This window comes from Dermacentor andersoni, chromosome 4, assembly GCF_023375885.2.
Source record: "Dermacentor andersoni chromosome 4, qqDerAnde1_hic_scaffold, whole genome shotgun sequence".
NCBI classification, from domain to species: Eukaryota; Metazoa; Arthropoda; class Arachnida; order Ixodida; family Ixodidae; genus Dermacentor; species Dermacentor andersoni.
The window spans coordinates 77,688,538-77,716,093 of record NC_092817.1 but is presented as its reverse complement, the minus strand read 5'-3'; the positions used below and the strand labels follow the sequence as shown (position 1 = coordinate 77,716,093).

Sequence of the window (27,556 nt, the reverse complement as noted above, 5' to 3'; positions counted from 1 at the left end):
ACCTGAGCGGGCGATGTTCCCCAACCTCGGTAGGCACGCCGCGTGCCCTCCGCCTGGATTTTGCCTTCTCCCACACGCTCGATCACAAAATGACACCACATCGCACTGGGTTCGATCCCAGCGCGATGCCATCCTACGTCAAGAGCTAGAAGTCCGAGGACACTTGAGCGCGTCTTATGAGTTGTGAATGCGAAAGCATTAATGTCCAATTGAACGCTGCTGAGCGGTCCTTCGAGTTACGAGCTCCTAGTGGGAGAGACTCGCACATTATTAGCGGTTACCCGACAACACCGCGTCATAACTTTCACAGTCGTAACTCTATCCACGTGCACGGCCGAAGCGGATGCAATAACCATGGCGATTGCAGACGCGGAACACAGAAACGAGCCGACAGTCATACTGTCCGAATCACAGACGGCACGTCGCCTGTTTCTCAATGGGACAGTACCGAAAACGGTACGCTGAATTCTGGGACGAAGCTCGACAGAACACCACGCCATTATCTGGTGTCCGGCTCACGAGGGCTTGGAGGGTAACACGTTGCGGCAGACCCCGTGTAGCTCCCTATTCAAAAACCGAGCTGCGGCCTGGCCGAGCGCGGAACTTCTTCCGAGCACTCGTGACGTTCTTCTACAGTTACGGGACGAACTTAGAGCCTACGGTCATCCACACAAGGCCCTTAACAAACAGCAGAGTATAGGGACTGGTGACGCATTGAAACAAACAGCTTCTCCAACCCGCACCACCTCAGTAAAATAAGCCCAACTAAATTTCTGGACGTCTGTCCATGGTGTTTTTAACAAACCCACACTGCAACATATTACGTGGGAGTGTCTGGAAAGGCCTTCACGTATTACTAGCCCATACACAATAGCACAACCACTCATGTTAAATAGCGAGTGGGAGGTATGGCTTGCGGACGAGGGAAAGGAGAGCCAAGTGGCTCTCCAGGACCAAGCTCAGCGTGCGGCTCGCACCTTCGGAGCTCTGAACTAAGGGCCCGACCGCGCTCGCCTAATTTCCTTTTTTGGAATAAATGAAGTTTCTTTCCTTACTTCCTTCCTCGTGGGCAAGGGAGCGCGTTGAGACACTTGGAACGTTTTGATTTCTCCTTAACGAGGCAAAGCAGGTGTTCCCGTTCGCCCGCTCTGCTCCATCGAGGCGCGCTCGTGACGTGTCGTTGCAGCCAATAGAAAATTAGGAGCCATTTCTTTCCTACGGATGAAGTACGCCGGTTTTCTCGCTCAATGGGCCACTTGACGCTTTAGCATAAAGAAAAGTGGCTTTGTATTGCATGTTACCCTGTGCAGATAGTACAGCTAGTATGTACTATACAGGCTACAAGCGAAGTTGTGGTCGAACGTTGCGCACTGTTCGACCACCACTGAGACCGAAGCCTCTTCCTGAAGGAACATCGTAGTCGGATAACCATTTGATTGACGTAAGCCGAGTGCGGTCATTGTCTGCCGCGGTAAATGACAAATGCTTGATACGTAAATTAAAAAATAAGAAGTTATTCATTTATCTATCTATTTCTTTATTTGCGCATACTATAGGCATATCATATGCGTAATGCAGGAGTGGGAACTGTAGATTAGCATACACAAAGCAAACACAAGCGCAAAATTTATAAGCAGCTAACATAGGCAAGTGTGCACAAGCAAGAAAAGAAGAGAAATAAATAGATACAGGTAAATTAGGCGATCTACATATTCGGAAAGTACTTCCGCTACGCCAAAAAGCTAATTTAGTGGCTAGGAACGATAAGTGGTGGATAATGAATTCTAGCGTTGTATTGTACATGGGAAAAAGCTGAACTTGAATGTGTTAGTGGTAAGAAAAAAATGGTACTAGACTCAAAGCATGGGAACTACGAGTGCAATGTTCTTTAACAAGTGTAATATGCCTGCAGTCGCGACAGCCATCCAGATACGTAGTTAAGGATGACATAAGGAAGCTTTAGAGATTCAATGTGATAACGCAGCTAGAATGGTGGGAGGTTTAAGGACTGCAGTGCCTCTGTGTTAGTGAAAAACTGGGATCGTAACTATGGCATGGATAGAACAATAGAAAAACTACAAATAAAATAAAAACGAATATATTATGATTCCGTGTAGATTCAAGCGAACTTATTTCACTCTGTATGGGTACCAAACCAGGGAGGCGTGTTAAAGAACGGGGCGAATTAAATGTTTTATACGAGAGCAGCTTAGTATCGCGTGGTGCCTTAATTAAAGTGCGCCGCAAGTAATGTAAATATTTTTAAAGTGATTTCTTGTTTACATATTCAATGTGGTTACACCAAGAAAGATTTTCTGTGAAAACGAGTCCTAAATACATATATCGGAACACTCGTGTTAGTTTAACGCCATTCCAAGAATAATAATAAAAAAACGCAATAGTTTGGTCAGTTAGCAAATTACATAGCTTTTTAGTGAAATTATTGTTCACTTGTCACGCTTTACACCACGTGCAAAAGTACACGAGAGCGTGAACAAGATCGTAACGTTAATCAATCAAATTAATAATTTCCGGGGGCGTGCGAATATTCAGAACTTTCAAATAACGCGTCGAATAGTGTCCTACTCGAAGCGGTCTTCGAATCGAATAGTCACTCATTTCAAAACGCCAACTGCAGCCGATTGAACATAAAATTGGAGCAAAAGCTATGGCAAATTTTCACCCCAGTGGGCATAGTATAGATGCCCGCCGTGGTTGCTCAGTGGCTATGGTGTTAGGCTGCTGAGCACGAGGTCGCGGGATAGAATCCCGGCTACGGCGGCCGCATTTCGATGGGGGCAAAATGCGAAAACACCCGTGTACTTAGATTTAGGTGCACGTTAAAGAACCCCAGGTGGTCGAAATTTCTGGAGTCCTCCACTACGGCGTGCCTCATAATCAGAAAGTGGTTTTGGCACGTAAAACCCTATAATTAAATTTTTAATAGTATAGATATAAAACGCGGGAACTTGCGCAATGGAGCAGGCCACGTCGCTTACGTATAGCCATACTTTACAGGCTATACAGCGATCATTCGCTCCCCCTGAAGAGTCCTACAGATGCGAAGAAGCTACTTGTTCGCCCCCAAATGCTCCGTTTGCGCTTTTAATAAACAACTCTTCGTAGTGTAGTATACCGGGTGTCCCAACTTTAATGCACCAAGATATAAAACTATGCAAATGCCACGTAGTTCGACAGAACCAAGGCGATTTTGTTTGCCGTCGCTTGGAGATACTCAGCCTATTTCTTGCGTTCCGCTTAATTACGTAATTACTCCTAATTAATTAATTACCTCCCGATACAGCTTTCTGTTGCTCAATACGTGCTACATAAAAGTGTCTTTTTCCGAGCGTGAAAGAAGCCTGCGAATACACGCAAAGTGCCCCGAGCGGCCTGTCGCGCGGCAATTTTGCGTGCATATTCACGAGCTTTTTTCACGCTCGGAAAAACACTTTTATGCAGCACGTATCGAGCAATAGAAAACTGCATCGGGAGTTCTTCATGTTGCTCTACAATTTCCTGATTTAAACTTTTAATTGCATTATAATACTTTAGAAGTTGAATAAATAATTAAGACTAATTATGTCAATAGGCGGAACGCAAAAAATAGTCTGAGTATCTCCAAGCGACGGCAAACGGCATAACCATGGTTCTATCCACCTGCATGGCATTTGCATATTATTAAAATTTTGGCGCATGATAGTTGGGACCTCCACTCACCAGGTAGCATGCGAGGGTTTATTGACGAATTGCCTTCACCCAAAAAGATCACGCCCTCGTGTCCCCTGCTGCAGAAAGGATGTTCCACATCCGCCGCCAAGGTTTGTGAGTGGTGGCGCTGGCTAACACTCCCAGGGTTCTGTAGTAGAAAACATAAATACCCAAGAAAGTGGATAGGAAAACGGCGCCGCAGTAGCTCGATTGGTGGAGCATCGCACGCGTAATGTGAAGGTTTTGGGATCGTTCCCCACCTGCGGCAAGTTGTTTTTTCATCTACTTTCATTTCCATTTAGTTATCATTGCTTTATTTCATTTATTAGGTACAAGTAATTTCCACTATGTTGTCCTTGGTGTCAACGTTCGTGTCAATATATATATATATATATATATATATATATATATATATATATATATATATATATATATATATATATATATATATATATATATGATGGCCGTGAAGGGCGGAGAACAGTCGCAATGCGAGCACTTTTGGTAGATGTACGGAGGGTATTCTTATCCTTCTAGAAAGCGCAAATCGCACCGGAGCATTAATGAACGAGCTAATGAACGAACCGACGGGTCATTCAGTCAAACACGGCCTACTATGTTTACGCAGCCGTGGTCGACGGCGCTGTGGCTCCTGCCGCTGGTGGTGTCCGCTGCCAGCCCATCCTCGGCCGGCGACAGCGAGGAACAGCCGAAGGCCACCGCGTCGGGAACCCGCTCCCGGCGCAACGCCCTCGAAGAGCTGCAGTCGCAGATCCGCTGGGAGTACGGCGGCTGGCGGCCCATCATGCCCGGCAGCCCCTTCTTCTTCGTGAAGACGAGCCGCGCCGTGCCGCTGGACGGCAGCGCTTCGGCGCTCACGCCCGTCAGGATGCGCGCGCCGCAGCTGCACAACAGTCTCCTCAAGGACGAATCCAAGGTACGCACGAATCCCCAAAGACGCGTCTCTTGGGAAGCGATGGCCCCTTGCCGAAGGTGCGCTGAGCGTGGCATGTGGCGGGAGACAGTACGCGGCAGCTCAACGAATGATAAGCACTACTGCAGTTCTGTGCCTCACTCGACCGGAGCACGAGGTCGCGGATTCGACCCCGGCTGCGGCGGCCGCGTTCCGAATGGTGCGAAATGCGAAAAACCCTCGTGTACCAGGCAGGTACTGGGTGCAAGTTAAAGAGTGCCAGACGTCGACATTAAACCGAAGTCCTGCCCCACATAAAGCGTGCCTCGTAATCAAATCTCGGTTTCAGCTCGTAAAACCCCAGAACGTAGTTAAAATGAATAATCAGTTGAGGCAATATTGCCTTTAGTGTGCGCCGAGTAGCCAGACTATAGGAAAAGCGGAAGTCAGGAATGAAAATTTCAAGCAGGCAAGCCTTTCTGTCGGCGTCGATTCCTCGTTTGATATGGCTTGAGTGCGGGGGCTTCATTGTTTACGTCAATGAACGTCCGTCACTCTAAGTGAACAATCATTGCACTAAACTTTACGTCAGTCGAGAATAGAGTATTTGGTCTCAGTCGTTTTGAACACAATGCCTCCCACAGCAGCAAAGTGTCAGGTTCTGTAAACTCGGACGTGTGCTTACGTCATCAACCTCAAAACAGCCAGAATCGATATCCTGACGGTGAAAGATCGACGCATGGAGTGAGAGAGATAGGCTAACTCTGCAATCAGCACTCCCCCCCCCCCCCCCCCCCCCCCGTGCCCTTTCCCACTTGCTTAGAACATTCAGCTTACACTTTCGGTTACATTCCGCACGCTGAGGAACCTGTTAACGCTTTTGAAGAAACTTGGCCATAAGAGCAGGGCATCGTTTTCTTTTGCAGCGAAGCTGTTAAGGGCTGCTTTCCCCACTATCGTGCCCGCGTGCAGAAAAAAATCCCGAAGATAGTGCATTGCCGGACCGACCCGCGGCGGAGGTAAAGGGCCCACATACACAGCTTCTCTGGTCATCCTTCTTCACAGAGTAGAAGCACACTGAGTTGATTTGTTCCTTGTTTTCTCCACGTTTCAGGCATAGAATGTAGTTAGCATAACGGTCCCACCATATTTGTGAAATACGCTTGTAACGCTGTTGCCAGTGCTCATTGACTGCTTCCGTCTATTGGAAGCAGTCAAGGTGCTGTAGGCGACCATGTGCGACATTCCGCGCAATCTTATTACTCCGTCCTTTGTTCTGACATGGTCAGGCCGAAGTGCGAATTCTGATAGCGCCCGCGGTGGTCCTCTCCCATTGCGCCCAGGAGTGCAAAGCCCGCTCGTTGGCGCACCTTGACACTCGTCAGGGAAACTGCAGAAGAGAACACATAACGCGCCGAGCACGCACGTGCGTTTGTTGATCGTCGACGAAACGTTGCTTCCGCGTTCTGCGCTCGAAAAAATTTTCGCGAGGAAGACTCGCCGGAGCGAGCAGCGAGAAAAGCGTGAGCTGCGTGTCACGCACTGTGCCCAGAGACCCAGAATCGAGCGGCGGCACGCACGCGCATACAGCGCAGTGATTTGGAGCCGGCGGTCACGCGGTGACAAATTCGCACGTATACTGTACATACCTCGTTACGCAGCTCGGCGCCGGCACGCTTCCCGGTGTCCCGACGCTGCGCGCTTGCACGACTTTCAAAGCGCGCGGCGCCGGCGGCTCGCAGACACGCTGCGAGAGCTATCCGTGGTCCATTTTGGTGGCAAATTAAAAGCTCGCGAGAATGGTCGGGGTGTTCACGGTGCTCCCGTTCCACATCGGTCGAAGCCCTCTGTGGAGTGGTGGTAGAGGCCCAAATTAATGGTTGAGCTTACATTTACATTTTAAGAGCTGAATTACAAACTGTTCTGTTCGAGTTCAGCCTCAGATCGTCGTACACTGCACTGCACGATGTCGTATCCTACGTTTGAGAAAATTAAGTGACAGCTGTTCGGTAACATCGACGCAGTGTCCTTTTCACAAATTTAAATTATGGGGTTTTACGTGCCAAAACCACTTTCTGATTATGAGGCACGCCGTAGTGGAGGACTCCAGAAATTTCGACCACCTGGGGTTCCTTAACATGCACCTAAACTTAAGTACACGGGTGTTTCCGCATTTCGCCCCCATCGAAATGCGGCCGCCGTGGCCGGGATTCGATCCCGCGACCTCGTGCTCAGCAGCCTAACACCATAGCCACTGAGCAACTACGGCGGGTCTTTTCACAAAGTAAAGAGAAATGAAATCGGCGTCAATTAGTTCTATCGCGTCATGCTATTCGCACGAATTCTTAGACAAATATATATATATATATATATATATATATATATATAGCTACCTTTTATTGAAAAGCAGTGTGCTTAGCTGGCGTATATTCGCTTACATGGTACTCTGCAAGGGATGACACGAATAGAAACAAATGCACATAGAAAAAGGTGGGCAGATGAATAGCAAAGTGAATAGCAAAGAAATAAAGAGAAAGCGGTGCATGCCTTGCTATCTTACCGGCAGAATAAGTGTTCTACACGATGAAGGCGAAGACTCAGGCATGCCTGTTTTTCGGTTGCAGCCCTTAAAGAGGTGCTAAGCAAAATCAATCAATCAATCAATCAATCAATCAATCAATCAATCAATCAATCAATCAATCAATCAATCAATCAATCAATCAATCAATCAATCAATCAATCAATCAATCAATCAATCAATCAAAGGTGGTGTTTGTTAAAATGCTTAGGAACATCCTCGAGGGTCTTGGTGATGGCGCATTCGGCAAAACAATGCACAGGAAGAACAATGCAAGCTCACACATACACATACACACAAATACACGCGCGCACATATAAAAAAACAAGAATAATAATTTCGCTAATACAGATTTTAACAGAGCTAGAAATGTGTACACGAAGAGAACACAAAGCAAAAGTGGAGGAACAGAAAAAAGTATTACAGAGTGACGGAACACACAACAGATATGAGTTTCTTATCAGTTATTGAAATTTTCCTGCAACTTCTTTCAGGAAAATATTAAAATTAGGCATGAAGATATGTAGGAATTCTTAATGGGCGTCGTATGCCACCTGCACTCTAGGTAGAGGGTCACAAGAATCTGAAGGCTGAAAGGCGCGCTGTTTCCTTGTGCCTTTCTGCGGAATGTAAAAGCGCACATTAGGAAGCAAGTGTGAGCAGCAGACTTTTTCATGTATTAATTTGCGAAGAAATTTGTTGCGTCTACAGGTGAGGGTACGTAACGTGAGTGTCTGTGTTAGCTCTACGGAGGTGGAAGGCTTTTGACAGAATCGATGTTTAATTATAGGTATGAACTTTTTTTGCACATTATCGAGAAGTTCACATATTGACGTACAAGTGTCACCGCGAACCACGGAGGCATACTCAAGAACGGGAAAGCATACGCTCTTATATAAAGTTACAAATGGCCCAGGTTGTGTGAAGTCTCTCGTCAGCCGACATACTGTGCCGGGCGTTCGAAGTGCACGCTGCCTCAACTGTTGAGCGTGGGGCGAGAAACTCGGAGAGCTATCGAAGTACATCCAAAGTCCTTAGTTCGCAGAGCTCTTGGCAGGAGAATATATGTTGAACGCTATAGGGAAATAAATTCCTGTTAGTCTTCCATGCGAAGCTTACAATTTTCGTTTTTGATGCATTTATGAACAGCTTGTTTTCCGCGCACCATGACGCAAAATTTGCGATGTCCTTCGGAAGAGCGGCGCAGTCACTAACATTTTTTACCGCTTTGAAAAGTTTCGCGTGACGAGCATATAACAAAATTGAAGAGTTTTGAATGACTGCCGGAACGTCGTTAATAAACAGCGAGAAAAGAAGAGGGTGAAAATAAATGAGGTGAAAATAAGTGACATCCAGCTGTCTTTTCTTATGCACTGCTTGAGAGGCTTGCATCATGAAGCTAACGAGGTTGGTAGTTGTGAAGCGTCCCGATATGAATCCATGCTACTGAGGAACGATAGCATTTTCAATAGAGGATGAAATTATAGAGTGTAGAGGTGACTCGAATAATTTAGATGCTGCGCATCGGAGAGACATAGGCCTGTAGTTACTCTCAGCAGTTTTTACCCCTGACTTAAAGACGGGAGTGACCCGCACTGTTTTCCAAGCCTTTGGGAATGTGTTCGGCTTTAACGCAGAATTAAAAGTACACGTAAGCACTATAATAATAATAATAATAATAATAATAATAATAATAATAATAATAATAATAATAATAATAATAATAATAATAATAATAATAATAATAATAACAATATTATTATTATTATTATTATTATTATTATTATTATTATTATTATATGGATGTTAGTTAATTATCCTTTACAATACCAAACAATACTACTTTGCGAAATGGCGCAAAAGCGAAAGACTGGTGGCGACGCCGTCTTCAAATGTTCGCACCAGCTTGTCGTGACGTCACGGATTTTCATGGTTTCTGCTTGGGCCTGAATGGCTTTTTTATCGCGAAGATGGAGTGGCATGTGTATTATAAAACGACCCGAGACTGAACCTAGCAGGTTTCAATAAATTTTTTAATGAGCCACATGGGCTCAAATAAGAAAAAAAGCTCTTTAAGAGAATTAGGTAATCTCAAAAGCAACTCACGAGGATTCACTAGAGATTGTAAATTAACTGCACACAAATCACGATTAAGGTCGTTGCTAGGGTACATGTTGTTTGTCCGGTCACCACATCATTCCAAATATATGAATCAGCATTATTATACTCAGAAAAAAAGGCATTATATTTATCTGTAATCTTTATGGCCTTTATTTTTCCCCATCGTCATATGCTAATGACCTATAGCCCACAGGCGTATTTGTGACCACGTTAGTCTGTTACGTAATGTTGTTTACAAGAATACCTTCATCAAAGCACCTTTGGTTTTCACTAACTCTTCTTCTCGGCCTATATACCCGACGAAGTCGCCATCCAAACATTGTCCAATTAAAATATTTGCTCGATTGTTTTAAGTCTTCCTTCTTTGCATATACTATGAAGATTTGGATTGGCCTTGAGGGGTCTTTTCGCTAGCTACCTAATGATGAATTTCGTTGATAAATTGCGTCATTATGTTAATTGATCAGCTATCTCATTGATGATATTGTTCTTTTTATGCTGCCTCTTTGATCCCACAGTGTTTCTATGGTTTGTTTGTTTCTCTTTTATTCCTATATTCTATTTTTCTTCTGTTGATTGGAAGAAATGTATGTATTCACTCCTGCAATAGCTTGCTGCGCAATATGGCATCATTTGTTAATAAACCTAAAGAAATCAGCGACATAACAGATATGTTCCGCCATTAGCTTATCGACCGAAAATTCAGGATATGGAGCGTTGACCTTGATCTTTTCTACCAGTATATAATCAAACAATTACCGCGAAATTAACGAAAATGGTGTTTTAAAATTACAACTCTTCACTCTAAGCTAATTAGTGTTTCTATCTATTGTCCCTTGAAATATTGTTTTTGCGAAGCGAGCGCGCATTTCTTTACTGTGTCTGCGATGAAACGCACTTTGCAGGAAGACCTGAAGGCGGAAGCCTCCAGCGCATCTGAACGGGTGGCCGAGTCGCAGTCGATCGCTCGCCAGGTTCCGATGGGCAGCGCGCCTGTCGGCAGCGCTGCAGGATGCTGCGACTTTCAGCCGGTGCTGTACGTCAAGCACCAGTCGAACTCCGGTCAACAAGCTAAAGGTTCGAGCCCGGCGTGGTACGCCACAAAACCCGAAACCAACTTGGCAGGAGACGACGACGACGACTACCAGAAGGACGCCGGAAAGCCCGAGGGCGGCGACGATCTCAAGTCGAGTGGCTCGCAAATCGTGCACGGAAGCCCCATAGGAGATGAGAGGCCCCAGCTACCTCACCAACTTCTTCATGACGGTTCGGACCCTCACGCGTCGGATCCCTCACCATTGGGCCTCGAGAGCGTATTGAGCAAGCTGCCGGTCAACATCCACCCCGTGCTTCAAGGTCAGGGCGAGCAGATCATGTCGGCCCTGGCGGGCCTGGACGGAAGCATCCAGCCGTCCAACATCGAGCAGCTGCTACAACACGTGCACGCGTCAGGTGCAGTAGCGCCGGACGTGGAACGACTCATAGCAGCCATGGTAAACTCAGCCCACGGCGGTCAAGGCCACGGGCCTGGTCACGGCGGTCCCGAAGCCTACCAGGATGTGTCATCCGTACAGGGCCTTCCACCTGGCGTCCAGCTAGCCCACCCGGGACCTGGAGGCCAGTACGGTGAGCATCCGACGGCTCCACCGTACCACCCGCGCCCCGACAAGAACATCTTCCGCTGGTACCCTAAGCCGAGGGCTACCGCGCCGCCGCCACACAAGCCTACTTACACGGAGATGCCCAAAAAGCCCGGAGAGATGAACAGAAAGCAACAAAATTCACAAGGCAAGAATTACGGAGGGGGAGGCATGAACGAGCAGTTGCTCGTGCAGAACGCGCTGCACGCTATGCAGAACGTGCAGCATCAAGTGATGGGGGCCACGCCCGTACACTTGGCTGTCGTTCAGGGTCCCATCCTAACAGGCAACGCAGTTCAATTTCCACATCCGGGCCCCTTGCAGCAGCTGGAGGCTCCTCCACTGTCTCACCACTACGGCGGACTGGATGGCGACGTGGCTCACGCGGACAGTCAACAGCACTTCGTCACTGCCAGGCCTCACGATCCTCCCAACTTCGATCGGCAAGCGCCGAGAAGGCCTCCACAACCGTTGCCGCCGCCCCCACCCCCTCCCCCTCCACCGCAGCACCTGCAGCAGCGCCCACCACCGCTGAAACGAGACCAGCCACACCCACACCAGCAACTGCAACAGCACCATCTAGAGTACCAGCAGCAGCATCACCAGCAGCACCAGCAGCACCAGCAGCATTCGGTCCCCTATCCAGGATACCAGGAGCACACCATAAGCGCCGAGATAGTCCGTGGACGTCCGCAGGGAGACTATGATCCTAGACAGCCTCCCAGAATTCACGTAGAGGACGTTCCGGCTGACGTTCTCGCGACGGGTATTCATCCGAGCGGCCACCCAATACGCGTTGACGGCATCAACCTTAACATCATAGCGCCGTCGCAACACGAGCCGCCACCATTTCCACCTAGGCACCCTCAAGCTACGACGTCCCAGCCTTCTCCCGCTCCTGTGTTCACGCATTACCACCGACCTGAGGACGTGGCGAGCGCGCCATTCTTCCAGCACCAGCACCACCAGGACGCGGCACGCGACACTCACCAGCAGCCCACTTACAATGCCACTGCTGACGCCACCGGCAATAAGGAGCACTACTACGACCACTCGCCCTATCACCCCGATGACCGCAAACAAGAGAACCACAGCCGCGGAGATCCGGTTTACCAGGAAAGCCAGAAGGATGGACATCACCAGGAAAGAGCTCCGGAGGAAGATAGCAGGGAACCGTCCAAGGAAGACACGGGACACACTTCGGACTCTGAGACAGAGGAAGTAGATTATGACCAATACACAGATGAAATTACAGAGGCCCCGGCTCCTGACTCGAAGGCAACCAGCGAGGCACCGCAGCAGGAACAGAAAGAAAAAACTGCACAGAGAGGAGCAATTCACTTTCATCCTATACAGACGCCGACCGTGCAGAAGGAAGAAGAAAAGGCACAACTCTATCACGCCTATTACGCGCCAGCCCAACACAAGCCACCACCAGGGTACGTGCGAATGACAGTGGAAGAATTCAACAGGCTTTTCAAGGACGCCGAGATACAGTTCATTGGGTCAGAAAGCGACCTGAATAAGAAACTATCTGGAAAGACTTCGCAAAGCAAGGTGCAGTACTCGCAAACCGAGGACAAGGACTCCCAGACGTCGACTGTCAAGATCGAAACTGTCGGACCCCAAGCGGAGGAGAAGAAAGTAGCAATAAAGACCTCCGTTTCTATGAGCACAAGCACAAGCACGGGTAACAAGGGTGGCTACCACTCATTCATTCAGCCCAGGGAGAACGCTGGCCGTGCGGTCAGTGACTCTCCTCTGGCAAACCTGCAGGCCACAACACGCAAGACGTTCAAGACAACCACGAGCAAGCCCTCCACACCGGAAAATATAGACAAGACCAACTTGCCTCCTAATCTGTTCGGAGCCAGACTCAAGATGCCAAGGACACAAAAGAGTCAGTCGTGATCCGGGTTTTCACATACGATCTAGTGTTGTTCTTATTCACTGCGAGAACACAAATGGTCAGCCAAGAAGGCTGGTCTTTGCCGCCTTGTACAATACTGCCTACAGGAAGATCACAAGTACAACTCCACGAGGCGGCAAAGCTTTCGCCCGCAAATTGGTAGAAAAGAGAGTTGCCGTAGCAAGGGGGAATGCTCTGCGGCATCCACGATTCGACGACATGCGTTGAAGGACTCTCTCCGAAATGAGAAGATTGAGCACTCGTAAGAAAACAAAGAAACAAAAGGTACCAGAGCGCGAATGAGGTGGCTATCGTTTTTACTGTGTCTAATAAGACCACAAAAAAGGAAAATATAATGCACATCAAAGAGAATCAGAACGGGTGAAACGGTGAGGCACGTGAAACAGGAAGATGAGCAAGCTGAAGAAACTGTTGGCGTGCAACGTCAGGACGAATGATTGACCTACATGTGTGTTAGTGCGTGTTTGCGTGTGTTTCTTGTGATTACCTACCATCAGCATTAGCCGCGTGAGTGTAATATAGCTGCACCCCAGTGAAAGAGCGCCAAGTGAGACCGGATGTTTCACGCCGCCGGATTTCAAGAGCCCATCTGTACTTCGTTCAGTCGTTTGTTCAACTGCTGTACAACGAACTTATTTATTGTTACCTCGGAACTAACCGGTAAAGATAGCGAATGTGAGTGAAATTGAATGAAGCAGCACCGTTCGATTTCCGATCTGCACGACGTCGGGCTCTGCCCGCAGTGAGCGCCAATTGGCGCAACTTTGTACATAGTGTAATTCAGTCCAGTAAAGCTGTTTGTACGAAGTCTCGTTCATTCTCTTTTTCGTCTGCTCAAAGCTGCGTCATCTATTGAGCCTGTCATAAAGCCATATAATAATTCTACAATTTGCTTATAAATTTCACCAGCTTGCAGCTATGTAACAGAGAATTTCGCGGAGGTCGGTGCTCTTCATTTGGGAGCATGCTCTGCGCACTCCCATTATTAAAATCATTACTTTCACAAATTGGTTGTGGTTGTGACTAAAATGAAGTCGTGACAAATAATGTGCATGCTTACCATGGCCTAGTCGAACAATTTATGGTGCACTCTTTAATTTAGAACCGTTCTCTTTTTTTCAGTTCGTAATGCTAGTCATTACATATTCGCGTACATTCATTTATTACACGTAATTCCCGGCAGCCGCTCCAAACGAGTTGAAATTCCTCAGCAAAATGTGGAGCTCAATTTTTCTAGCGAAGTGTGACCACACTGAAAGGTCTGTGTAAGTCGCTCAATGATCTAATAAACTCAGCCCTTCTATACTGCAGTGCTAGTTGCAAGGAATATTCGCAAAAGATTGCTCTATTTGTTCTGTGGGCAAGCCGCACCAGAGAAAGCCAGCAAAGAGCTTCGATGCAACTGAAGCACTGAACCGAGGTAAGCATCCCAGGTTTCTCAATCGAATAATTTGATGAGTTTGCCGTGAACTGCATCAGTATGCCGGGCACATAAGACGACCTCTAAAACGTCCGTGATCTGACCTCACAATAGGTGACGCATGCTTTGTGGCGTTATTTGGCCATTGTACAATATGCTTGCAACAGACGTAAATGACAAATGAAAAATTATGCAGAAGGAAGCTAGTTGTTTCTTTGTTATGGAAGTAAACTTGCGCAGCAGTTTTAAAAGAAAACTATCACCCACACGGCGTGATGCGCAAGCTAACAATTCTTTTATTCATGTTCGAGAGGCAAAATCTGTAGGAAACAGGGACCGTAAAACATAACTATTTCATTATGATTTTACTCCCACCTCTGGACATCAAATTTACGCAACCGCCAACGTACGCATTGGGCGGCGACTGCAGCGTTGTTTGAACAGCCCAATCAAACCCTACCCTCGTTTAAAGGGAGTCATTTTGTTTGCTTTGAAACAAACAACGTTGCCTACCTTGACAGGTTTTTGTTATCAAGTTGAGTGGCAAGGGGCGAGGAGCACGTACAAGTGGAGAGGGTTTCGGTGGGTCTGAGATAGCAAATTGAAAGTAGATAACCGGATGAGGAGAGTGGTGCCGGCGTCTACGATTGATCCGCTTCCCCTTGCTTACCTTTCGGTGGCTGGTCGAAAATCGCGGCGTCGTGCAACGGAAAGGTAAAAATGCCACTAAAATGAATATCCAGCGGAGGGTTAGCAGATCGATGTCAAATATACGCGCCGAAAAGGTTCGACAATGTTATATGGTATACAACGTGACCTGATATACAATAGTATATGTGCCGAAAGGTTCGACAATAGGCGCTGCGTACCGAACGCGGGGGTGCCATAAACGATCAGACGTGAAATTCGTGCAGAAATTTGCAAACTTGTACGCCTTATAACTTCTCATGAGTACAGGTTTGAGTTTATTAGATTATACATGCGTGCTATGGCTGAGTGAGCCATCTCAAAAGCGATTACTCCTGCTCGATTGACAAACGTACTGCCGATCTATGCCTCTCAGACGCTGAGTGAGAGGGGAAATTTAGCTGCGATTGCGTCATGCGTGACGCAATAACGACGCTATCTGTGCACGCCACAGATTCATGATCGAGTAATGACTTCTCTCTTCTACACATCGATTCCAAAGATAGGTGCGTAGGTAGTACGGTTGCGAATGTATACGTGATATTGCTATAGCATGTTTTGGTTACACCAGTTTTAGCAAGCGACCCCGCCCGACCGTTTTTAAGGACGTTTCACGTCAAAAATGACAATACGAAAAAAAAAAAGGCGTGCGATGCTTCTTCTTTCGCACAGACTTACATTCCAAAGCTATCTTAAGCCACTTACGTTCGTTGTGGCTCCCATCTCATCAACCTTGTCCGATTAGGAACTTCATGAACTGATGCCGTTGTCCTATATCGCATCCGTACATGGGCCGCGCAAACTCCAGCTTGGCGGTGCAAGACGGGAGTTGGCCCATTACCTCGTCTCCGGGGACTATATGGACGGAATGCCTGACCTCCTTACTCATACTTCTCATCTTTCTTTATCTTTGTTTATCGTGTCAGCACGCTTATGTGCCAGATCAATTTTACCCTACAATTCGCCCTGATGCTAGTATTTGGTCTACAGTCTATGCTGGCGATTTATACTGAACTGCTTAGTTTCAGTTTTCAAGCCTTATTACCGGAAGGTGAAGTCATGCCAGACCATGAACCCGATATAGCTGACCGGCCACACTGACGGACCTGCCTCCGACCTATCTGTTGCGGAAATCACCTGAGGCTCTGCGTTTTCCTGTTTCTTTTCTCCTTTTTCTCTCCCTTCCTTCTTTCTTTTTTTCTTTCTATTCTCTCTCTCCTTTTTCATGTCTCTCTTTTCCTCTCTATGCAATAATAAACAACTGGACGAAAAGCTGAGACGCAACAAGCCATGCTAATTCAGACCTTCTGTCATGAGGTAATAACTAAACAGTTGCACTTGATGCATCTAACTCTTCATGTCGGCTATACCTCGTTTTTTTTCTAATTGGTTTTTATTAAATTACATTTTGGGTTTTATACCCCCATTAATTTTCATTTAATTGGCTTAGGCCTGCGATACCTTGGTGGTGCGGGTTTCCCTCACTTTTATTTAGGTTGTTCTTCGGATTGAGGAGCTCAAAAATATGCTGTAGTGGGGACTCCGGAAATTCGGACCACCTGGAGTTCTTTAACATGTGCCTAAATCTAAGTACACGGGTGTTTTCGCATTTCACCCCGATAGAAATGCGGCCGCCGTGGCCGGTTTTTGATCCCGCGACCTCATGCTTAGCTGCCCAACACCATAGCCACTAAGCAACCGCGGCAGGTGTCAAACTTTTGGTGACGCTTACCAACGACAATCTTTCCCATATCTACAGCGACTCCATAGCCGCTATCAGAGCTTTTTAAAAGGGCACGGTCTGCGCACAGGCTCTCAGAATTTTTACAAAGAAAGAGATTAAGAAACACGTCATATACTGGTTCCCGGCACACTTAGGACCAAAGATCGGCGACGTCCCCAACTTTAACGAGGCGACGCACGAGGCTGCGCGCGCGCTTACAGACCGCGCGGCTTCACCCGACCAATCGGAGAACAAGGACGCCCCCACTACATACAATGAAATCACGAAACACTACTACCTACAACGTAGAGAGTATAGCACGCCACACCGCACTCTCACTCGAGCTCAAGCGGTTACACAGAATGCTACAAACAGACACATACCCCACGCAAAACAGACTACACCATTACATGCCTGAGCTCTACGACAAGCCTCATTGCACCAATTGCAATACATCCCTTAACGTCTGTCATTTACTCTGGCCGTGCTCGCAAGCTCACATAAACTGCGAACAGGAGAAGCGCAAGTTTTAGGAAGCAATCCGGAGCGAACTAGCTCCCTAACTCTGGGCCGTCCAGCAGGTCCACGAGGCCGCCAGGAAACTCAACCTCCCGGTTCCTTGCTGGGAGACGCCCACTCCATGAGAGCCCAAAGCTCTCGTGGCCTGCAGGACCTCGAATAAAGTTGATTTCCTTCCTTCCTTGAACATTACATACTGAAGTGTCCTGAATTTGAAGCAGAACGTAAGATATTAATAGATGAACTCAAGCGCAAGACGACAGCGCTATCAAATACGAATGATATCTTTTTTCCGGCGAGAACACTGAATATTTAGGACAGTGGTGCCTCGGTTTCTCTCGTCCGTGATACAGGGTTGGAAAGTGAATGCTGAGCCGTATGGGTCGTCGTGAGCTCCGTGCCAACTTATTTTCGATACCTGAGCTGGAATGCGAAGTGTTTCAGACCGCATAGCGCTTGATAGGTCTCGTTCAGGCGGAGCAAATGCGGGTAACTTTTGCAATTGCAAGGCCAGGTCAATTGCAAGGCTCCTCCTCCTCCTCCTCTTCGAACTGAACCCCCTACTCTTCAGCACGCTTCAATACTACGTGCATTCGAGAAAAACGCACTGTATAAGGCGGTCCTACATCACTGTGGAACTGCGAGAGATGGCACATTGCACACGGCCTCACTCCTTTTAGAGCTTCTGCACAGTTAACACGCTTCTTTCAACTGTTCTATCTTGGAAAACCATCGCTCATTGCTCGAATTTGTATATTATTTCTCATTAATAACATACTATTTTATTTTTTATTTGTTTGCAAACTGAACTGATTTGTATACTATTAGAGGAGAATACTTCATCTTCCCCAAATACCATCTAGCCTATATTTTGTTAATCACCACCTACAAAACGAAACAAGATCCACCGTGCCACCACGCACTTTGTTTTTATGAGAAGCATTCCATCCATTCCCTAGATTAAAACTGCTGTTCACAGTACGAGAAGGATGTAAGGAAGGAAAAAACGCATGCTCGAACCCAACCTGTTCAAATTCCCTGTTTCGCCTAGTAAGTTTTGTCACGTGAGATGGCACGAAGTAACAGAGTTGAGCTACTTGAATATCGGTCATCCTAAAATAGCAGAACAGACACGCAATGGTTGTGCTCCAACTATATATAATGAGACAGTACTCAGAATTCATTGCTTCTGATGGGCAACCAGCTCGGGAACTTCGCATATCGACAGCATCGCCGTAAAAAACGGCCTAGCGAGTGGTGGAAGAGAGTTTTCTGTAGCATGTGCTGCCATTTCGCGCCAGCAAATTCGCAGCATATCTTAAAGGCACGTTCGTCCAGCTTCTGACGCGGCTGGGCACCGGCATGTTAGAACGGTGCGTCCCACAATGCGCGTGGCTGTGGGGAGAGCTTGGCTGGACGCATTGGGAGGAATCAAACGTCGATGCATGCGCGCGTCTGTTATCGTCCAAAATGTGGCCTCCCTGGTGGACGGCGTGGGCACAATTATTCTAGTCGCTCACTCAAACTGCCGTATCACCTCCTGGCCAGCGCTGGCTCCCCATCGAACCCCGCATACAAACGTCACGTGTGTGGCAACCGACGCGTACAAATAGTATATCGTCGGCGTATACATTGATAATTGAGTGCGTCGAGTACGTTACGGAGCTGTCCACGTACTTGGATGCAGGAAACATTGCAAACGTTCCTTCCGCGCTTTGTTAGTCCATGTGAAAAAAGGAATTCGCGACGTCACCATGCACAACAACGAAAACAGTTCCTTGAAGTGGTTTTGCTTGCGGGTAACCGGAGTAGCAGAGTTTGTGCCTATGTGGAGCATTATTATTTCTTGAATGACTTGGGGTGCTGGGGAAACACCGGAGCCTGCGGGCCTCGTGGCGCGATACATCGTCATGGCACTACGACAGCTATAAAGCACACGCCAGATTATCACTGCCGGCATTTGTAGAAGCGAAAACGTAAGAAAAAATACACAGGTATACCGGAGCTGCGAACATAGCGTCTGCTGTAGGAGTTTTGGCAGTGTCGCCGAGCAGAGATTCGCGTGATTAAAACTGATTTCAGAGAGTTCGGTTATCACACGTCGCATTATCAAATACATATATAAGGATTAAAAGAATATCAGGTGTGAAGGTCCGATTATTCTTGGTCAGGACTGCCACCGTTTACGTGGATGGGCTTGATTCACTTCTTGACGAACGGCGAAAGAACGTCACCATTGGGCGTCGCCTTCGTCCGCCTGTGGAGACGCAATGCGAGAAAGACATAAATCAGCGACTGATTTTATTGACTTAAACATCCAGAAAAATAATGAACTATCGAGGAGTAGGAGACGCAAAAGCGAATTACGCTGCAGTGCTCGCTCTGTATGATATCCCCTTGCGAAAAGAAAGCATCGTGAAGAGATTATGTTGCCTCTTTATGTACAGACACGGCACAATCAGGTGGAGAGGCGTGGTGGGTGCCTCATCTACACTTCCTGCCCCCATCACTGCATCAACTTCACGAGCTTAAACATGTCAGCTGACTGGATATAACAACTGCGTGGACCAATCATTTCCATGCTTGAGACAAGTCCCTAAAACATTTAACGACAGCTAAGATATTCAAAGACGCCTTTAAGTGACAACAACAACGAAAGTTCTGGAGTTTTACATGCCAAAACCCCGATCTTATAATGAGGCATGCTGCACTGAGACTCCAGATTAATTTTGACCACCTGGGATTCTTGGATGTACACGAGCGTACACGATGAGCATTCTTGCATTTCGCCCCGATGGAAATGCAGCCGCCGAAATCGATATCGAATCCGCGGACGTGAGCGCAGCAGCGCAACGACACATATAGCCCCTGGGCTACCTCGGCATGTGACGCTTAACACTATAGACTGCGAAGGCCAAAATGAACGTATACTTTCACATCGGCCTTCCATACTTACATGTCTCTCTTTTACCTTCAATTATTTAGAGCCTTGTAATTAGAAATGACTCTGAACAATGTCTTCGTGGCAGTTTGTCTAACCTCCTGATTGCCTACCATGTGAAAAATCTGACACTGTTCATGATTGTGTGTTAAAAAAAAAACGGCTTGAATTTCAATCGCACGAATAAGAAAATTCGCAGACGTTGCAGTCGTTTTGTCGAGCGATATGTAAGGAGAGCAAGAGCTTGAAGCACACACGACCAAACTAAGCGCTGCAGATGTTGACACATGAATCACGTACGCGAACACGTCGGATTAGTTATTGCGGTCTGCGACTGGCGGAAGAGTGTACGACTTAAATAAACCAACCGTCGGTTGAATCTCGCTTGGAGCACAAGTGGCTGAAGCTGAACTGGACATAGAAGGCTAGCAGGGCGACGATGCTGTAGAGTACGAATGTCCTGTTGATCTCTATGACCGGTATGAGACAGCCGGCCACGAAGGCGCCGAAGCAGGCCCCTGCATAGCAACGGGGGTGGTCACGTTCGTTCTGCACTGTTCTCCTTATAGCCCGTTTGTTTCTTTAAGAGAATTAAGGCTGAGTAATTCTCGAACACAGGGTAGCAGAAATACAGAGGCCATTCTTTTCAATCAAACGTGCAAATGATGAACTCCTAACTACTTAAGGTAAAGCGCATAAAATCACACCACCAGAGTGAGTACACGACACATGCGCTAACCTTGATTGAAATGGTTGAAATGGTTTTATTTGGAACAGGACGGAAGTATACAGGATATTACAGCTAACTTTAGCCAAGGTTTAAAATTGTGCCGAATGACTAAATTCATGTTGTTAACCATATAATATGGAGCAAGTTGCACTACTTTTACACGTACACAAATGCATTTTGTGGCAGATTTTGGCGATGGGTATGTTGAAATATGGGACCCTACCAAGAGAATCTGCCTTGAGTACAGACAAACCTTAATTCCGGCATTGGAGCATATGCCTCGAACTAATCAATAAAGAAAGTGTCATGTGCAATATTTAAGTAATTCACAGGTTATTAGCTGTGGCAGCAGTAAACAGAGTGCAGAACTCGAACATGCAAGGAAAACTCTCGGCTGCGGTTTAATGCGTTGCGCGCCGCACCTGCACGACGCATCACGTGTTAATACATTTGCGTGGTGCACACTCATGTCGTCTTGCTTCGAAGTTCTGAGACATATCTGCACGTAGTGTCTCAGTCGTCTCTTATATGCTGTTCTCGTTGCTGCTAAAGGCGTCGGGCGTTCTCTGGCGCCCTCAGTAACCATCGCGTCCATCATGTTTATACTGGTCGAGCACCGGCCTTTATTTACTCTCTTCGCTATTCAACAATGTCACAGTACACCACGTGCACAGTCGGCCACCAAGTCAACTCCTCATCTGCAATCCATGTTCGCCGCTCCTGCCTAACAAAAGCGTTGCCTTGCAGCAGGTTGCAACATACGATTACGCTACAATAATTACTGGGTGGAACTCTGGCTCTGCGATCATTCGGCTACTATGAAAACATGGGTACTATGTGGATGTGTCTAATCTTCGTGCTTGTGGCTTCAGATGTTCTTGCGGCGTTATTCATTAGGGTTTATCTTTATAAATTTCTAAGCGATCATAGTTTTCCGAACATAGTAAGACGCATTCGTCAGCTCTCGTTGTTCAATTTGCTAATTGATGGAAGCGCAGTACTTTGTTGAACGAGATCGCAAAGTGAAAAAGTTGTTTGAAGCCAGAAGGACGAAGTTTAGGCAAATCTAGCAACTATCTATCATTATCATGCTGATGAACCGCCATACTTGCACCTCCAATAGGCGCTAGCACCAGAGCTCCTTTGAGAATTTCTTGAGGAAACAATGGGATTGAATAGCAGACACTTGCATTAACCCGTCGGGTGAAGCTGTCGAATGCTCATCTCCGCACACATTTCTGACGCGGTCAGTCGCGTAACGCTGGTCGCAATCTCCACCACTGCGAATTAGTCGCATGACTCTTTCTGTTGTTGACTGTACAGTCGGGTATAGTAGCCGGCCACGGTCGAGTGAATGACATTTTTCCCCTCTCTTAAATTTTACTCCACCTTGCGGACTTCTGCAGAACTGTTATGCCATGTTCAGCGTGTTGCTTTGAGTTGCTTCGAGTTGTCAAATAACTCGACCTCGCTCTGCGATCTGCTCGCCTCCTGGTTAGCTAAACGGCTGCGCGACCACCCTGGAGAGGCGTTGGTCGCGACCAGAACAAACCCTTCTTCGATTGCGAACTTTTCTTACAGAGAAATCCACATGGATTTCTTTTGGAGCTCCACGCTGAATTCGGGTGGATCTCTCTCTCTACTTTCTTGACGCTCTCTCTGTGAAGCATTGCTCACCGAGTCCGTGGTAGATGGTGGAAAGGACCTGCTGCAGGTGCCGCTCCGTCTTGCCTAGCGTCGCCGAGTCTCCGATGGCGAGGGCCAGAGTGGTCCTAGAGTAGAGGCCCACGCTGAGTCCCTGCGCCACCTCGACGGGCAGCAGGGCCCAGGGCAGCGGCACCAGGCCATAGGCGAGCAACCGAGCGAACAGGCTCAGTATGGAGGCGCTCGCCGCGTTGCGCAGGCCAAGCAGCCGCACGAGCCGCTCGGAGGCGAACGTGTGCACAAGCTCGCCGCCGAAAACCTGCTACCGCGGGGAAACCGCGTGGAACATATATGCATTTCTTGTCCACGCTGTAGCAGCAGTGTATTCATGACCCCAGAAAACTTCCGGTCATGCATTTCTGACAGTCAAGTAAGCCAAGAAAACGGAAGTATTTTGCGCACAGTTTACTGTATACGCACATATTCTTGATGTGTTGAGATATAAAAAAAGTGTGGCATGTGTCGATCTCATGTATGGGCTTTTTTGTTGTTGTTGTTGCACTGAACAATAAAATCACTTGTAGAACATTCCAACTTCACAGCAAAACTGATGCCAGCTGGAGGATTCTGTAAATTTATAGGCTGTTGTAACTTGTGCTGTTCCAGAAGACTTAACTGGAAGTCTTCTGGGAAGCCTGTTTGTAAGCTTGAAAAGGGTCTATATTGGGACGTTCGAGCGGTTAAAATGCATTTTGAGTGCTCGCCAGCGAGAGCTGATACCCAATTTTCGGGAACGAACTGCACTCAAGTCGCTACAAAGAAGGATAAGGCACCGGGCGCGGTTCATGTCTTTTCGAGGTCTCGGAGGTCATGCGACGCTTCTGCCCGTGTTTCAAAAGTCTAATTGTGCAAGGTGGCTCCTTTATATCTACGCTACCTTAACTAAACTAGGTCTTTTGCCTGGCCAGAGATGTCGTTGCAGTTGGCCTTTAGCTGAAATGTTTATTACACTAAGAAGTAGAATACAAGGTGTACATTATAAGAACACTAAGAACAAGAAATACAGAAACAGATGCAAAGTGCGAATAATAACAACCTCTAGGTGGCACATGGCGTAACTGCGACCACATTTATCCAAAATATATGCGATTTTTCCGAGACAGGAACACAAATTACCTGCATATACTACACGGGTGTGCGACAGAAAAATCACATAATTATGGGGTTAGACACTTACACTATCAGTTTCCTCGAGGTTGTTTCTGATTTGTGCTATGCATCTCGTACTTTTTATGGCTTATACATATTCCGGCTAAAAACCTTGCTAAAAGAAGCGTGTCTTATGGTCGGCCCTTGACATGTCACTGTCAGCGGAAGTGCATGTGTTAGACAGCCTTCGATCATCTTACATAAAGATGAAATGTCTTACCTGAACCATTATCTATCGCGTATATAGGCCCGTGCACATTCCTGTTTCACAGGTGGCGCTGCCATTCATGATCTTGCGCAGATAAGTTTTGTGTCTACCTTCTTTTTCTACCACTGTGCGACCTTTCACTATAGTGTTATAGTCGGCGTGTGTTGTCCACTTCCCTGTCCTTGTGTTTGTATCTGCACGCTTACCTTTTTTCTAACATGAATTCCTCGACCTATATATACTAGCTACGAGCACTCGTCCACGTCTCAATCTTTCCGCTGCCCATCTTGCCAACACGCAAAAATCGGCTATGACGGGAACGGTTTCCATGACAATTAACTTAACGTCACTCCCGCTTTCGCTGGTTTACTTATAGTCTACTACCCAGTAAAATCAACCGATCGACAACGCCGGCCCAGATACGAAGGCGAGCACAAACGTCCGCACCTGGACGGCTGTTGTGGCAGCCAGCAGTTGTGGCACGGCTCCTAAAAGGCGCAGCCTGAGCGGTCCGAACACCCAGATGGCGCCGCTCAGCGAGCCCACGACGTACGCGAGCGCCATGTAGAAGTAGGTGCGCCGCTTGCGGTACGCGCTCGGCTCGCTCTCGAACAGGCGCCGGTACGGAGCCTCGCGCAGGGGCATGCGCAGCAGCATGATGGCCACCACGTCGACCGCGTTCATGCCGGCGCTCAGATAGACGCCCGGCGCGAAGTTGATGAACGCGCCTCCCTCGGGGCCCTCCCAGTGGTTCAGTTGACCCGCGAGCAGCGAGGCGGCGCCCCATCCCGCCGAGCCCCACAGCCGGTTCGAGTCCGTGGACGCCGCACGGAGCAAGAGAGACGGCGGCTCGTCCGCGTCCTGTACCAGGTGCGCGGCCACGTCGGCGAGGGTGACGGCCATACCGCTGAACACGATCGCGAGCAGCCGCAGAAGCAGGTAGCCCCAGACGACGGCCTTGCGGAGCGACCGGACGGCGTCCGCCCAGTTGCTCAGGGCAGGGGTCCGCTTTCCGCGTCGCAGCCGCTGCTCGTGGCAGCGCATCCGGCAGGGCGGATTCAACTCCTCGTCGCACAGAATGGCCAAGTGCGTCTCCTTGGAAACCGCCACGCAGTAGCTTTCCCCACAGTCCAGGAGTCTGTGGTCGCTCACGAGGCACTTGTTCGCGGGGGGACTGAACTCCGCCGACGCGTAATCACCGTCCTGGTCCCAGAAACATCCGCATTTTAACGTGCACTCCAGCGCTTGAGGGTTCGTATCGGGAAGGTCCTCTTGAGATCTGCCGCCGCGATCGACCGTCGAGTCTTGCGGGCAGAGATTCGGCTGGCGGTTGAGCGGGTTGTCCAGGCAGACCGTGAGCGGAGAATATGTGGAAGCGTTTTCGGCAGAGGAACACTGCATGCTCACGGTGAGGTCCACCAAGGCTCTGCGATATGTAAAAAGTATGCCAGTTGAGTTTGTCTTGTACGAGGCTGAAGCTAGAAGCCCCTCTGCAGCGCCCGCGGGTATGTCATATATTTGAAATAACGAGTGCAGAAATCTGCACAAGTCTGACAAATTTTACTAATCCGTCAAGGCTGGCATCGCTCCTAATGTATGCAAGGCAGCTGGGCTGCAGTATTTGTAGCCTTCCGGCATCCTATACTGATGTTTCGCGTTTGGAGAGCAGTTTATGCGAACAGAGTCTGCCAGTTCAATTCTTACCCTTCTTTGCTATGCTAGAGCCATCTCTGCGCCCCTTCTCATTCCTTCACCACACTTCTGAACAATTTTCATTTGTCAGCCGCGCGCTAGACAATATGGATCAGTCATCATGCCCTTGCTCTTCTCTGTTAAGCGATCTTTCTCTCCCTCTCCCTCTCTTTCGTTATGGTTTAACCTAAACGTTCAATGCATCCTTGTTGCTACTCCGAACTCCGCGAAAGGTCCTGTTATGTAACGTTGCTTATTGACAATGAGAGAGAGAGAAGAAAAAGAGGTCGATTAACACGGATTTTCTTCCCTCTCCATCAAGAACGTAGGGCCATGCATGGTTGCACTCTTCCGCTGCATCAACGCGGCACATTGACGCACTGTTCCGTCTTCCATGGTGGGCACACGTACCTCCTGTGTCCGCGCGTGACCCGCATCGCGAGCAGGTGACAGGTGCCCTGTCCGAGCGTGACGAGGATCATGGCACGCTTGATGGTGGCGACGCGAGAGCGGAAGTAAGGCAACGAGACCGCGGCCAGAACCGTGCTGAATGGTACCGCCGCCATCATGGCGCCCACCAGTTGAGGAGAGATGCCCAGCTGCTCGGCCTCCACCGAGGTGTTTGGAAGCACGGCGGCGAACGCTGCGCCATGCATGCAGTCGACGAATTCTCGTCAGATTAGCTTTGGCAGTAACAACCGTCCATAGCACCTTAAAGGGACACTGAACTTTACTGAAGGTAACCGCCAAATCTGTAAAGGCTCGTAGAACGTTCTGTCGACTACACCTCAGCAGAGAAATGTAAATTCCGAATTGTCTTCTGGAGCTTCACAATGCCGACGAAGTCACGATGCCGATGATTATTCACGAATTTTCATGGAGTTTTGGTATTAGGCACGTTTCTGGCGCAGGAAAGGCAGACAACAAGTTTATCACGTTGACCCTTTGTTTACTTTCAAAAGCAATACCCGCTTCGATTACCAAGCTTCACTCGTGGTAAATAGTGACATCTGTATTACTAAAGAAGTGTAATGCATGTACTTTCATCATCTTCGTGAAAGGGAACACGCGAGCGCACGACAAGCCGCCTCGTCGGCCTATAGGGTGCCTCGATGTCGGCACCCTACGTCGGCCACATATGTTGCGCGGCGCTGCGATGAGATACGTAAACATGATGGAGGGGTGCCGTTTCCTCTTCGTCGTCTGCTACCCTTCGGAACATTTTGTTTTGCTTTATTTTAATCTTTTCTTTTGGCACGCCCACAAACAACAATTGTTTCATTAAAATTTTATGTGGACGTACTGTATCCATCGGAGCTTCCTGCAGAAGCGATCTTATTAAACGGCGAGGATGACAAGCAGCATAACTGCTTGTCAACACAAAGAAAATATACAAGAAGGCAGTGGAAGGAATGGCACCACTATGTTCTTTTGTTTACGCATCTCACCGCGACGCCGCGCAACATGTGAAAGACGCGGCTACTTGCCACGCGTGTTCTCTTTCTTAAATATATCGATAGTACTGATTTCACTCGATTATCTTTTAGTTTACTCTTATTATGGCGTGCCACAGCTTATAAAGCCTAACAACCAGCCTCACGAGACAATGGCGGAACCTAGCACCTAGTGGCACTTGTGCGAGCTCGCACACTCTTGCAGCGTGTCCACGTTGGCAACGACCAGTGGCCGCGGTATACGACCGCCGTCTACATGGATTCGTCGACAGCGGCTCCTCGACGTTGTTCCTTACGCCTGACACCCTCGTGCCTGCATGTGGTGCCTGACACTTTGCAAGTGGCTCGCAGAGCTCACTGCGTTAGGTGTACGCAATTCGGTGCTCATACAATATTTTCATATTATGTTGAAAAACATATGCAAAGATTGTATAAA

The 27,556-nt window shown here is 47.9% G+C and overlaps 1 protein-coding gene across 1 annotated transcript in view; it reads left to right on the top strand.

Moving 5' to 3' along the window:
* LOC126536791 (uncharacterized) overlaps nucleotides 1-13,700 on the top strand; it is a 31,301-nt gene extending 17,601 nt beyond the window's left edge. The window contains exons 2-3 of the mRNA XM_050183793.2: nucleotides 4,340-4,648; nucleotides 10,229-13,700. Of these exons, the coding sequence (XP_050039750.2) occupies nucleotides 4,340-4,648; nucleotides 10,229-12,874 (2,955 nt within the window). The 3' untranslated portion in view covers nucleotides 12,875-13,700. The remainder of the gene's footprint in view (nucleotides 1-4,339; nucleotides 4,649-10,228) is intronic.
* The last annotated feature ends 13,856 nt before the right edge of the window (nucleotides 13,701-27,556 follow it).